Genomic DNA, 15150 nt, shown 5'->3' with positions numbered 1-15150 from the left:
CAGCTTCTGGTTTTGTTTGGGGCAGTGAGGTTGAGGGTTAGATATGCTCCTTGGATTAATTCTAGGAGCCTATCCCCAGTGCCAGGTCTTACAAGGGAAGCAGTGGTGGCCATGCTAATTGTAGGAGACATTGTAATAGACAGGTGGGGGACCTGGGCTGGGGCCCTCTCAGGTTGTGAGGGTGACTTCTGTTCTGGGAGAACAGGGTTGGGGCCCACATGAACGTTAACTGATTCTATTTTTTGCTTTATTTGGAAGGTAAATCCCTTTTCTGCTCCTGTCATATAGAACCTAACTCCCCAAGATCGCCCATCAGTCCATGAAGAGAACTTTGTGCCCTTCGGGGTGAAGGAAATGTTTAGTGAATCTTCTCCCTTCCGACTTCATCCCACCCTGATGAGATCCCAACTGGAACTAGGCTCCCAGTATGCATCCCCAGTCGTTTCGCATCCCCATTTTGCACAATATAGAGATTCTAGTCCCCCATATTTGTAAGCCGTATTCCAATCCCTTCCGTCCCTAGGGCATACATATAGCTGGGTCTGTTGCAGCTTTCTATAGGCTGACTGTGTTCGGCAGCCAGGCGAGTCGGCTATATAGTGCCCTTGGGTTCTATCCCCAGTCTGTATGGCCCGCTTCTTCCGGAACATAACATTGTTGTGGTCTGAATCTAGGACGGGGGGCCTATTAGTGTGGGTGTACTCGGGGATATCCCAGGTATCCAGCCTAGTGACTAGATCACATATCTTGGGAGTCAAGAAGGGCCATTATGTGTTAGGGGCGTGTTGAGCAGTCGTGGACCAGACCATGTCTCCAGTCTGGGAAATGACCTGCCAGGTAATTTTTTTAACCAGGTGGGGGCTCTCTGGTGATGTCCCTCCTAACGTTAGGAGGGCTATTAGGGGGATTAGGGGGACCCACGGGTAAGTCTTATCTTTAGTGGGTTTGGAGAGCGTTGAATTTTCCATGTAGACGTCTTGGTGCTCTCGGCTTCGTCGGGTTCTTTGGCGGCCTTCACATGTGACGCGTGGACCCACGCTGCTATCCCGTCAACCTTGAGTGCAGTGGGAGTAGTTAGCAAGACAGTGTATGGTCCTTTCCACCTCGGCTCTAGGTTCTTGGATTGGTGGTGTCAGACCCAGACAGAGTCCCCAATCTTGAATGGGTGAGGCACCACCGGGTGGTTCAGTTGCTCCCGGTAGGCGTCGGCCAGGGGTTTCCACACCGTCTTTTGTACCAGTTGGAGGGCTTGAAGGTGCACCTCCAGGGTAGGGCTAGTGGCAAAAGAGGAGATATCAGGGTGAAGGAAGTTTATTATTGGTGGGGGAGTCCCATATAAAATCTCAAATGGGGTTAGGCCGTGAGGCCCAGGAGTATTCCGGGCTCGGTAAAGGGCTAGTGGGAGTAGGAGTACCCAATCTCTAGTGCCAGTTGCGAGCGTTAATTTGGTTAAAGTCTCCTTAATGGTTCTATTCATGCGTTCTACCTGTCCTGAGCTCTGGGGGCGGTATGCACAATGGAGTTTCCAATTGATCCCCAATAGCCTGGCCACCTTCTGACTTACCTGGGAGATGAAGGCGGGCCCATTGTCTGACCCCAGTATCTGGGGCATTCCATACCTGGGAAAGATGTCATCCAGGAGTTTCTTGGTTACCACGGTAGCAGTCTCTTTCTTGGTAGGGAAGGCCTCTGTCCATCCTGAAAAAGTGTCTACAAAAACCAGAAGGTATCTGTATCCATATAGCCCGGGTTTTACCTCAGTGAAGTCAAGTTCCCAATGGACTCCGGGGCGGTGGCCTCGCAGGCAGCTTCCTCTGTTCAGATGGGTTTTTCCTGGGTTGACTTGGGCACAAGCAGGGCAGCTGGAAGTTACCTGTTGGAGGACCTGTTCCTGATTCAATAATACAGTGTTCGAAGCCTCATCAGCCAGAAGGGCCTTCATCTTGTTTTTGCTTAAGTGGGTTAGCGTGTGGAGGAACTTGAGCATGTATTTAGTGTGGGAAGTTGGCATAACTAATTTGTCATCTATGATGTAAGCTTGTCGTTCGGGGCTCCATTCCGCCCCCATTTTCTTTGCTAGTTCCTGGTCCTCCAGGCTGTAGGGCATGGGGTCCCTGCTTGGCTGTTGGTCGTCCTGCAAGACCAGCAGCTGGTCGCCCCTGGGGGGTTGTAAGGCCACTGTCCGGGCATCAGATCGGCCAGCCGATTTCCCCGCGCTATTACAGAGTCATCCTTTTGGTGCCCGGGACAGTGTATAATGCTGAGCTGATGTGGGAGGAATAAAGCCCTTAAGAGGTCTAAAATTTCCTTTTTGTTTTTAATTTCCTTGCCCTCTGAGGTCAGGAGGCCTCTCCTCCTGTAGATTTCTCCATGTACATGGGCAGTGGTGAAGGCATATCTGCTATCGGTATAGACCGTGAGTCTCTTACCTTCCACCATCCAGAGGGCCTGGGTCAGCGCGACCAGCTCTGCCCTTTGGGCCGATGTTCCGGGCGGCAGCGGCGAAGCCCAAATTACCTCTGATGCGGTAGTGACTGCTGCTCTGGCCCTCCGTTCTCCTTCTTGGAGAAAGCTGCTCCCATCCGTGAACCAGATGAAATCTGGGTTCGACAGCGGTTGATCTGTTAGGTCGGAGTGGGTACCATGGGCCTCCGCCAGAATCTGGAGGCAATTGTGCTCCTCGGATGGGTCTGGCAAGGGCAGCAGGGTAGCGGGATTGAGGGAGACAACTGGTCCGAACACCACTCGGTCTGTGTCTAACAACAGAGCCTGGTAGTGGGTCATCCTGGAATTTATCTGGAGGCTGCCGGACCAGAGCTTCCACCACATGGTAGGATAACACAGTTAATGGCTGTCCCAAAGTCAGTTTCCCTGCGTCCTTGAGCAAGACAGCGATGGCGGCTACCATGCGCAGACAAGGGGGCCAACCTGTAGCCACCGGGTCCAATTTCTTGGATAGATAAGCTACAGGTCTCTTCCATGGCCCCAGTCTCTGTACCAGCACTCCTTTTGCAAAGCCTGAGTTCTCGTCCACAAATAGTTCAAAGGGTTTAGTCAGATCTGGTAGGCCAAGAGCTGGTGACTCAAGTAAAGTTTTCTTAATCCGTTGAAAAGCCTGCTGTTGCTCCTCTCCCCAGTGGAACATGACCCCGGGCTTGGTGAGAGGATACAGAGGGGCAGCCATCTCAGCAAAACCTGGGATCCAGAGGCGGCAGTAGCCGGCTGTACCTAAGAACTCCCGCACCTGGCGGGGGTTCCTTGGAGGGGGTATGGAGATTATGGCCTCTTTCCTTGCTTCCGTGAGCCATCTCTGTCCTCCCTCCAGGGTGTAACCCAGGTAAATGACTTTGCTTTGGCAAATCTGGGCCTTCTTGGCCAAAGCCTGATAGCCCTTCTGTCCCAGTTTAGTCAAAAGGGCCCGAGTGCCTCTCAAACATTCCGCTTGGGTTCTGGCTGCTAGGAGGAGGTCATCCACATATTGGAGCAAGATTAAGGCCGGGTGCTCGACCCGGAACTCGGCCAAGTCTGAATGTAGGGCCTCATCAAAGAGGGTCGGGCTGTTCTTAAACCCCTGGGGGAGCCGAGTCCAGGTCAACTGTCCTGAAAGTCCCATTTCTGGGTCTCTCCATTCAAAAGCGAATAGCAGCTGGCTCTGGGGATGCAATCTCAAACAGAAGAAGGCATCCTTTAAGTCCAGTACTGTGTACCAAATATGGGTTGGTGGGAGAGTGCTGAGGAGGCTATAGGGGTTTGGCACCGTGGGGTGTATATCTTTAACCCATTTATTAACCTCCCTCAGGTCTTGAACCGGTCTGTAATCCCCTGTCCAGGGTTTTTATACCGGCAGGAGGGAGGTATTCCAAGGGGATCGACAGGGCACAAGTACCCCCTGGTCCAGGAGCCTCCGGATGTGTGGTTTAATACCCTCGTGGGCTTCCCGGGACATGGGATACTGTTTGATTGAAACATGAGTGGCGGAGGCTTTTAATTGAATAACAAGAGGGGGTTGGTCGCGAGCCAGCCCCAAGCCGCCAGTCTCTGCCCATGCTGAGGGAAATTCTCTCAACCAGCCCTGTATCCCTTCTGATGGCTCCTTAGAGGACTCGGATTCAAAGAGGCGGTATTCCTCTTCCAGTCTTAGGGCTAGGACTTGTAGGGGGGTCCCTTTGGGCCCCGTAAAGGTCGACCCCTTGTCATCAAAATAGATCTGAGCCTTGAGCTTAGTCAACAGGTCTCGGCCCAATAATGGGTGAGGGCAATCAGGTATATGCAGAAAAGAGTGGGTTACCTGTCCAGATGCCAGCTGAACCTTTCTTTCGGTGGTCCATCGATATCTCCTGCTACCCGTGGCCCCCTGGACCAAAGCTGTGCGGTCACTGAGAGAGCCTCCGGTATGGGTCAGGACTGAATGTTGAGCTCCGGTGTCCACTAGGAAGGTCACTGGCTGCCCCCCCGATCTTGAGAGTTATCCTAGGCTCGGGGGGGGGGGGCTCCTGGCCTTAACCTCCCTAATCTTCCAGATTGAGGAGGTCCGTGGCTCTTGTCTTAGTTTTTCCAGGCCCTCGGGGTTTCTTTGGGCAGTCATGAGCCCAATGTCCTCTCGCTTTGCAGTAGGCGCATTGGTCTTTGTCAAGGGATGTCCTACTTTGATCTCCCTTCCTAACTCCCTCTCTGACCTGTCCCTGAGACACTACAGCAGCCAGGACTTTACTTATTTCCCTATGACATTTCTTATCTCTCTCTTCCTGTCTCTGCCACATTCTCTCCTCCCGCTCTTCGGGAGTTTCTCTTTTATTAAAAGCTTTTTCTGCCTCCTTCAATAAATCTGACAAACTGAACGAATTCAATCCCTCTAGTCTCTGTAACTTGGCCCTTATATCTGGACTTGACGGATAGATGAAAGACAAGCTGACGCTCGGCGCCTGTCCTGGATCTTCCGGATCATATGGGGTATACATCCTATAGGCCTCTTTAAGTCTTTCCAGGAATGCTGCCGGCGTCTCATCCTTTCCCTGGACCATATTTCTAACCTGAGCCAAATTGGTGGGGCGCCTAGCAGCCCCCCGGAGACCCGCTAAGAGCAACTGGCGAAAGAGACGTAGGTGCTCCCTACCTTCTGGGGTCATGAAGTCCCAGTTCGGGCGGGTGAGGGGAAAGGCTGCATCAATAACATTAGGCAGTTGGGTGGGTCTTCCATCGTCTCCAGGAACCTGCTTCCGAGCTTCTAAGAAGACTCGCTGCTTCTCCTCCACTGTCAGGAGGGTTTGCAGCAACTGCTGACAGTCATCCCACGTAGGCTGGTGGGTCACTAAAATGGACTCAATCAAGTTAGTCAAGGCAACAGGGTCCTTAGAGAAAGGGGGATTATGCTGTTTCCAATTGTAAAGATCAGAGGCCGAAAATGGCCAGTACTGAAGCTGGTGATTGGGTCCCTCCCTGAGGGGGAAGGCCCTGGATACTTTGGCTGGTTCATTGCGCTTTCCCCATAGGCGACCGGCAATTGGAGAGGGCGCCGGGCTCTCCTCCTCCCGCTGTCCCTGTAGAGGATATTTCGGGACCACCGCCGGCACCACCGGCACGGGGACCGCCGCCGGTCTCTCCGGCGCCCGATTCCCCGGATACGGCGGTGGGTCCTCTGTCAAAAGGTCAATAAGGGGTGAATTGGGGTCTGCAGGAAGGACAGGGGTCGTAGGGGGATCCTTTCGTGGGAGAATAGGGTAAAGAGAGGAGGTAGGAGGGGCGAGAGGGGGCGGCGGTGCTGTGGGGGGGGAGGCCTGGGGCGCTGGAGGGGAGAGAAACGGCTTAACCCATGGGGGGGAGTCGGTCGCTAGGAGTTTCCATATGGCGATGTATGGAACCTGGTCCGGGTGGCCATGGGGGCCCGGAGCGAAGACTTTTCCCTCCACCTGTGAAATAAGACTGAGGTTAAAGTTTCCCTCGCGAGGCCATCCTACATTCATCATGACCCAGTCAGCCTCACAAAGGGTGATCCATTTATTCTTCTTGACCACGAGTCCCTCGTTGTTGGCTCGTGCTTTCACGTCTGACCAGTGGCCAAGCGTGAGGCTCAAGGGGGTGGTGACAGTCTGTCCCATGGCTGGTTCTAGGAGGAGAGCGGTCAAACAGAAAATAACGAACGACAGACAAACGCAAATAAGACTGACACGCGCTGTGCGGCTCCGGCTCCAAACCGAGAGCAGAAACTCAGACGGAGAGTGCTGTGAGGGTCCGGATCCCTCGTCTCCGACCAACACCACGTATCCCTCGGATTCATGAGTGGCCCCGAAAAACCGTGCCCCAAAGGGGACTTCAGACACCCGTGGAACGTCTTCCAGGGTTACGGTGGGCGAAGTCCGAGCCAGTCAGCTCCTTCTGGCCTCCACCGCCAGAGACAGATTATCAGATGCGCGCGAACCAACAAACAACAATCAAACGACATATAGTGAGGCCGGCCGGCTTACCTCCTGACGGTGGGTCGGTGGTCCTGGGGTGGGGTCTCTATCTCGGTGGGACCTCCAATGAAAGACCCCCACAGGAGATCTTCCCTCAGGAGAGACCCCAAACCCAAGGAACACGCTGAAACCACGGATCAGATGCAAACAGCAAGAGGGTTTATTCAAATGCACAGGTACCTGGGGCAACAAAGTCTCTGGGAAGACTTGAGCGCCTTCCTAGGGGAAGGGGGACTTCTTATAGAATCCTAGGGGCAAAAGCGCTGGTTACAGAAGCGAGAAGCATAGTTACAGGGTCCCCATTGGTTAATTCAAATAAGGCCGGGGTGAACTTGGGGACTATCTTTAATTTTCAGAAATGTGCAGCTGTCTGTTCTCCAAGGCCAGGTAGCCAATTATAGATATCTTGTTCTGACTCAAGGTTTGTTCCTCCCAAGGCCGGGTGTTTGATATCTCCTGCTTTGACTCAAGGTTACTCTCCCAATTATCTCTCTCAAGGCTGTTTCTTAGACTAAGTTACTGAGACGGGGGGGGGGGGGGGGGGGGGGGGATTTCAGCTTCAGGCTGGGGAACTCATTCCTGCTTGGGCCTCCAAGACTCCTCACTCAGCTGGCCAGCAGAAGATAATGCACCCCTGCCTCTGCTCCTGCCACCCCTGCCGGTGACCTGCAGACTTCCCGGGAGTTGTACCAGATCTTGGCTAGCATCCAGCTGCTATGAGCACTCAACCCTGCCTCATTTAAACCCCATGTAGCAATTGGTTTTGAATTGCTCTAGCCCCTTGAGGGTTGTTGATAAAGTGCCTCTGGCTCGTACACTTCGCTGCGTGCTCACTCCGTTCTTGAGGATAAAATAGGTGTCCACCGATTGCTTCATGGGAATTTAAGTTCAATTACCCAGAGAATCTCTATTATTACTGGAAATAGGTGTAAATAGCCGAGTTGTGGGCCCACGTTGCTGTAGTCAAGTCCAGAGAAGGGAACTGGAGCAGATGAGCCACAAGAAATGGTATTAGTCAAACTGCACTAAAAAACAAGGGCTGGAAACTCAAATTCATCAGTTTGAGCTCACACATCTTCCAGCCAGCTGTTTTCACACCGTACAGCCCATCCCCTCTCCATCTCTTCTTCCACCTGGGTCTCTTCCCCATCATAAATGTAAAGACCTTTAGAAGTGTCAGGGCCAGAAAGAAAAGAAAAGGGGCACAGAGATGGTTCAGTTGGTACACTGCTGTCTTCGCAAGCGTGAGACCAGGGTTCAGATCCCTAGCATCCACGTGAAAGCTGGGGTACAGTGATACATGCCTGTAACCAGCACCATGGGACAGGGACGGGAGCTGAAACAGACAGCGTCTGAGTCGGGGTTACTACGGCTGTGGTGAAATGCCGTGACCAAAGAAACTTGGGGAGGAAAGGGTCTATTTGGCTTCTACTTTCCACATCACTGTTTATCATTGAAGGAAGTCAGGGCAGGAACCTGGAGGCAGGAGCTGAGGCAGAGGCCCTAGAGGGAAGCTGCTTACTGGCTTCCTTCCCATGGCTTGCTCAGCCTGCTTTCCTATAGAACCCGGGACCACCTGCCCATGAATGGCACCACCCACCATGGGCTGGGCCCTCCCCCATCAATTGCTAATTAAGAAAGTGACCTACAGGCTTGCCTACAGCCTGATCTTATGAAGACATTTTCTCAACTGAGGCTCCCTCCTTTCAGGTGACTCTAGCTTGTGGCAAATTAATACAAAACTAGCCAGGACACCCAGGTTCTGTAGAGAGATCCGGTCTCAAGGGTAAGGTTGAGAGCTATAGAGGAAGACAACACCAACCTCTGATCACCACAAACTCACACATGTGCACACACACACACACACACACACACACACACTGCACACATAAACGTGCCAAGGTCCAGAGTTGGATGTAGTGGTACAGACCTATAATCCCAGCACTTAGAAATCAGAGACAGGAGGATCAATATGAGTTTGAGGATGGACTGGTCTGCACGGTCAGTTCCAGGACAACAATGGATGCATAGTAAGCCCTTCAAGGTGTGAGTGGCACCAATCCTGAGCTTGCCCCAACATCAGGCCACAGAATCCCACCAATCCTGAGCTTGCCCCAACATCAGGCCACAGAATCCCACCAATCCTGAGCTTGCCCCAATATCAGGCCCCAAATCCTATCAATCCCAGGCCACTCTGGAAAACTCTGACCCCCAAGAAACTCTATATAAAGCCTGCCTCCTGCTCAGTTCTCTGCCGCTTCTCACCTGAGCAGAGGCAGCCACCCTCCTGTGTTTTTTCCAGTAAATCTTGTGTGAGATTTGTGCAGTGTGACTTCGTGGTATTCCCTGGCTCCTAACTGCCAGGATACCATTCCCCTCAGAGCTGTAACACTTACAGAGACCCTGCCAAGAAAAAAAGGGGAGAGGGTGCCACCACCATTCCTACAGGTTAACCTTTTATTGTGATAGATTTAGAGATTGCCTTGTTTGCTAATCCTTAAGCCTAACAAGATAAAACAAAGTTTGCTTTTTCGGTCTCCATCCTTAACAATAAGGAACCTACACAGCTTTACCACTGGAGTTTCCTCCCTCAGGGTGTCATGAAAAGTCCCATGTGCTAGCAGCTGGTCACTGATGCACTCACTCCTATACAACAAAATTATTCACAGCCTTATGTAATTCATAATACAGATGACATGCTTTTCACCTACAAGACAAAAATCTCTACTTAAAAAATTGTTTAATGTATATAGGAGGGCTACTGATTTTTTTTAGTTTATCTTGTATCCTGCTATGTTGCTGAAGGTGTTTATAAGCTGTATCAGTTCCTTGGTTGAATTTTCAGGGTCACTCATGTATATTATCATGTCATCTGCAAATAGAGAAAGCTTGACTTCTTCCTTTCCAATTTGTATCCCCTTAATCTCCTTATGTTGTCTTATTGCTCTGGCTAGAACTTCAAGTACTATATTGAATAAGTATGGGGAGAGGGGACAGCCTTGCCTTGTTCCTGATTTTAGTGAGTTTCTCTCCATTTAATTTGATGTTAGCTGTTGGCTTGCTGTAGATTGCCTTTATTATGTTTAGGTATGTTCCCTGTATTCCTGATCGCTTCAAGACCTTTATCATGAAGGGGTGTTGGATTTTGTCAAATGCCTTTTCTGCATCTAGTGAGATGATCATGTGGTTCTTTTCTTTGAGTTTGTTTATATGGTGTATTACATTGAAGGACTTTCATATGTTGAACCACCCTTGCATCCCCCCCAAAAAAAAATTGTTTAAAACTACTATTTGGTGTCTTGAGGCAGCTGGCTTAAAAACTCTCAAAAAAATGTTTTTTCAAAAATCTCAATTCTGAGCTGGAGAGATGGCTCAGAGGTTAAGAACACTGTCTGTTCTTCCAGGGGTCCTGAGTTCAATTCCCAGCACCCATATGGTGGCTCATAACCATCTGTAATGAGATCTGGTGCCCTCTTCTGGCCTGCAGGGATACATGCAAACAAAACACTGTATACATAATAAATAAATCTTTAAAAAAAAAATCTCAATCCTTTTGATTAGGAGGCTTTGTTGTTGATTCTCACACTATCCATTCGTTGATTCTCACACTATCCATTCCCAAAAGGTACAGTTATAGGAACGTGCCCTTAAGACATTTCATGATTTTTCAATGTTAGGCGATGCTAACATTCATTGTTATGCATATCTACAGCCAACTTACAGTCTCTCTTTGACATCCTTACAGGTGATGCTGATCATGCCTCGCACGTGCTCCCAAAGGAGGCCCATGAAGCCCTACATTTGAACAAAACAGCAACATTCTAATTATACAAATTAACTACAATTTACCTTTGTCTTCATTTGTTTCGAATATTCCTTTACTCCCTGTACTCATTCTGGCTCATTGTATTCCCGTCCTCGGCAATCACAGAACGGATACATTTGCCATCTCAACCCTGAAGGTCAGTTAGCCCCCAGCCCCCATGAGTGATCGGTTCAGCTATTAGAATGATGCCCAGATTTTACTGTTGTCCTTTTGAAGTTGCCCACGGTACTTCTTTATATACTTTTGGTCACCCATAGCAAGCAGGAGTAGTCTCCTCTACAGGGCAAATCTTACAGCATTACTCCGTGATAAGATTCTACAGTTCCCACAATGCACCTCTTTCGCTATTCCTACAATTGCATCCTCTTACCCTCTTGCCTGATGCCCTCAAACTTTTTACTGATGGTCCCCCTTAGGTAAAGCAGCTTATTGGTCCTAAGATAGACATTAACAACATCAAACTAATTCTCCTGAGCAGCAAACTGAATTATTTGCTGTTCTTACAGCTATTACTGACTTTGCCTTTCCTATTAATATTATTCCAGATTTACAATGTACAATAGGAGTCACAGCCTCCTTTAAAAATATCCAGGGTAAAATCAGTTCCTTCAAAATCATGATGTCCTGCAGGGCAAGGTGGTTTAATCTCAGCACTCGGAAGGTAGAAGCAGATGAACCTCTGTGAGTTCAAGGCTAGCCTGGTCTATATAGAGAGTTCAAGGAAGCCAGGGCTATAGAAAGACCTTGTCTCAAAAAACAAACAAAAACATGTAATGTCCTGTTTCTAAACTTCAACAACCCATTATATGTCACACCCTCTTTCTACATAACCTATATTGTACACTTTCATACTTCACCAAGACCATTGGCTTATGGGATAGTAGAGCTGATTTTCTGGTCATATCAGTTTCTCATCGAGCTCAAAATTCTCATGCTTTGCTACATCAAAATGTTCACTCATTTTGCAGACAGTTTCCTTCACTGACACACACCCAACCCACACATATATTACACTACTGTCCTACTTCTGTGAGACTCTATTTCCCCTGGGAAGAACTAATCCTTGTGGTTTAAAATATTCTTATTTATTTTTTTGTATTTGAGTGGTCTTCTGACTGTGTGTGTGTGTGCGCGCACTATTTGCATGTCTGGTGCCTGTGGAGGCCAGAAGAGAGCTTTGGAACTAGAGTTACAGATTGCTGTGAACTGCCATGTGGGGGCCAGGAAGTGAACTCCCATTTTCTGGAAGAACAGAAGTGCTCTAAACGGCTGATCCATCTCTCCATCCCTAATCCTGGAGGTATGAAAGCCCAACAGAAATGGCAAACAGATGCCCCTCATGTCAAGTGTTTTGATCCTTTGGCTCTGTGCGTGTTTTGGTGGATGTCCAGGTGCTCCCGGGCTATGGCCCGACACGGGGACACTCATGCAGCTTGGGTCACGCTGTCCTGCTGTGGTGGCTGTTTTAGGCATTCCCTATAGGATCAAAGCAGATAAAAGACCTGCGTGTATTTCCCAAGCTTTCCAAACCGTTTATTCTTTTGGGGTTTTGCCCATAAAAACAGTATTTTATATAATCCTACTGGACAAGGCAATGATAAAACATACTGATAGTCAGTCTCCTTAAATAAAAACAAAAAGGGGAGTAGGCTCCTCTAAGCCTATTGGTTCATTCGTAATAATATGAGTATATATAATATAAGTGAGCAATATATAAGAATCTCAAAGGCTTATTACCCTTTGTTTCTTTCGGCCGGTGATGAGGGATATTCTTCTGTAATAAGGTGCCTCATAGGGCCCTCCTCCTCTGGGCCTTACCTGAAGGTTTTCTGGCAAGACCCACAGGATGACACATGGAAAGGTCCCCAGATGTTCCTACTTGGGGTGGGGGTATACGTGTGTGAGTCATGAGAATAACTGTGTTTTGATTCTGGGGCAGGGGGGGGATGTCAGCTCTGGTACAGTAAAGCCTCCCACCTAGGCCATGAATGCCCTCAGCTCAAGGCTGCAGCCCTGGCCTGGAGTCAAAAAGACATGACGAGGTGCAAGAGTTAAGAGAGTTGAGCCAGCCCCCTTATCCTCAAATGTTTTCTTTATGGTATTCTCCATTGTTCCGGATATTTGATCACATTGTATGAAAATGTGCCGCTGTTTTATTTTTATTGGTTTAATGAAGAGCTGAATGAACAATAGTTGGTGGGGGGGGAGATAGGCAGGACTTCCAGGGAGAGAGAGGAACTCAGGGTTAGAATCTAGGTGCACAGGAGACACCAGTGAGATCCGGAGGGAGTCAGATGTACAGAATGGAGGAGAGGTAATAAACCACGTGACAGAACATAGATTAATATAAATGCTTAATTTAAGTTATAAGAGCTAGTTGAGACAAGCCTAAGCTAAAGACTAGCTTTCACAATTAATAATAAATTTTCATGTCATTATTTGGGGGCTGGTGGTCCAGTCCTACAAGAAAGTCCAACTGCACTCCATCATCTGGGCTTTGATTCGTTCTGCATATGAGTGGATTTATTGGGCACATATTCCTGTCACTTGGTTTGATGCCCTTTGGTGGCATTTTTTTTTCAATAATCTTGGACACCTGCAGGTCTTGGTAAGATTTTTGTCTTTAACCCAAGCTCATTTTAGAAGGAGGAAACCTCAACTGAGAAAATGTCCCCACAAGATTTCTCTATAAGAAAGTCTATGGGGAATTTTCTTGATTAATGATTAATGTGGGAGGGCCCAGCTCACTATAGTCAATGAGGCAAAAAAGCAAGCTGAGGGAGCCCTAGGGAGCTAGCCAGTAAGCACTGCTCCTCTGTGGCATCTGCTTCACTCCTGCCTCGGGGACTGTGACCCGGGATAGTAAGCCAAATAAACCCCTCCCTCCCCAGGTTGCTTCTTATCGTGGTGTTTCATCACAGCAGCAGAAACCTAAGACATTGCTTGAACCCTCACTGGCTCAGAAATAGAGTCCCTTCCCAGCCTCCCCCATACATTGCTGCTAGTAACTCCTGTTATGATGACCCAGGAGTACAGTCCTGGTTGACCTGGATACCCAAGAAATGGGATCAAAAGACTATTGTTGTGGCCACATTGTGAGACCCCCAAGCAAGACCACCACAGAGCAAATATCTGATGCAAAACACACAGGAGTTTATTGATAACAAGCAAACCCTGGTTTTGAGTCCAGCATCTGACACAGCGAGTGGAGGAGGACGGCCCTGAGCTCTTGGGGTGAGGGGTTTTTAAAGGGAAAGACCACAAGCAGGTGGTACATGCCTTGGCGTCATATGATTGGGTGAGGGTGTGTAACCATTGAATTTACTGGTTGGGGGTTACAGTTATCATTTGGGGGCAGGCCTGTACAAGTCCCAGGCTCTGTCCTTGAGCTGCCATGGGGGCTGGCTGGCCTCGCACGTTCACATTGACCCATGCACCTAGCTCTAAGTTGGTGAGGGGTCCCAGACAGTAAACACCTGGCTGAACCTTGAGCAGTCAGAGTACGTGCAGAAACAGAGCTACTGCAAGAACTATGTCTTGGACTATGTTCATGGCCCTCCCAGAAACTTCTTCCTCAAGTCTCAGGAAACTGAAATTGAGGCCTGATCTCTGAGAGAAGACTGACAGCCTGTTATGGTGTCTGCTTGGTCCTTTCAAATTTTATGGCATTATTTTATGAATTTTTAGAGATCTGAGCCAGGGATTCTTAACAATGTCATTTATACTCCAAATAGACCTTTCTGTGCTAAACATAGGCAATGGGACCCCATAGATGAGCTTTTAAGATAGTCTGAGTGTGTTACCACACATTCTTGTAATAAAAACATAGCTAAAAGAGAACTGATAGATAAGGGACCACACAGAAAATTGGTAGACGGATAAAGTGGGATGCTGGGATGGGGGATTCAATAAAACACAATTCAGTCAATCCTATCACATGGTGATGTGTTCCAGTAGCACTAGTAGGGTTATCACCCTCCCTGGCTCTGAGGATTGCACTTGGGTCTATGCAGGACCATCTCTGGAAGTTGGGGGTGGGGCCTGTAATGGTGTGGAAGGTAGACTGTTGATGGAATGCCACTCAGAATGCCGCCCATTTAAACACAACCCCAAATAAATAAGTTTGAGTATCAGCATGTATCACCAGTCTGAATGTTTATATCATAGCATTACCTGTCTTGGCCATTAATTGCAACAATGTACTAACTGTACTCATTAGGGAAAAGACTGTGTTTATGATTCTTAAGAGACTAGTGCTGCCAGGGCTCAGGTCTGTCTTTCAAAGGACTGGCAGGAGACTCCACCTGTAGCCTTTCCACATGAAATGGTGAGACTTACCAAAAGTCCGCATGGTGAGTCGATGCAGTCATCACGTCGGCTACCATTGCTGTGACGGCAGCCGCCACTGCCATGACTTTGCCCAGGAGGGAGGACAACTTCTTTTGTACTTTTGTAATTTCAAATAACTCTACTTGAACTTGACAAGTGTAAATCAATATTGGACAAAAGACTCAGCAGTTAAAGGAGCCTATAGGTTGGTTAGGTGAATAAGTCCAAGGCCTGTGAAGGTCATAGCATTTGAAATGCCATCTTAATGTCTCTCAATATTATGTTAAATCAATTGTGTTAGCCTTGATGAGAAACAGGGAGCAGAAAATATTGCCTTACCTGAGAAAGAAGCATTCTGCATCTGAGATCAGCCTGACCCTTGGCACACTAATGACAAAAGGAAACAGTCTGTACACTAAGTTCTCAGCACAGAAGCCGAGGGTACTATTTATCAGATGTAAAGGCGTGTTATGATCCCATATATTTTTCTACCCATACTTCCTCGTCTTTGTTCTCCCTGATGATACATTAATTAGAAACTTC

General features: G+C 48.6%; 1 protein-coding gene across 1 annotated transcript; it reads right to left on the bottom strand.

Moving 5' to 3' along the window:
- Positions 1-4508: 4508 nt before the first annotated feature.
- Positions 4509-6095, bottom strand: LOC118594227. The gene is made up of 3 exons (XM_036204058.1): positions 5559-6095; positions 4812-5519; positions 4509-4571 (listed from the first exon to the last, which is right to left on the bottom strand). The coding sequence occupies exons 1-3, from the start codon at positions 6093-6095 to the stop codon at positions 4509-4511; spliced, it is 1308 nt and encodes a 435-aa protein (XP_036059951.1).
- Between the last annotated feature and the right edge of the window lie 9055 nt (positions 6096-15150).

The sequence above is a fragment of the Onychomys torridus genome, chromosome 12 (assembly GCF_903995425.1).
Source record: "Onychomys torridus chromosome 12, mOncTor1.1, whole genome shotgun sequence".
In the NCBI taxonomy this organism is placed as follows: domain Eukaryota; kingdom Metazoa; phylum Chordata; class Mammalia; order Rodentia; family Cricetidae; genus Onychomys; species Onychomys torridus.
The sequence above is the reverse complement of the archived record's forward strand: the minus strand, read 5'-3'. Positions and strand labels throughout refer to the sequence as shown.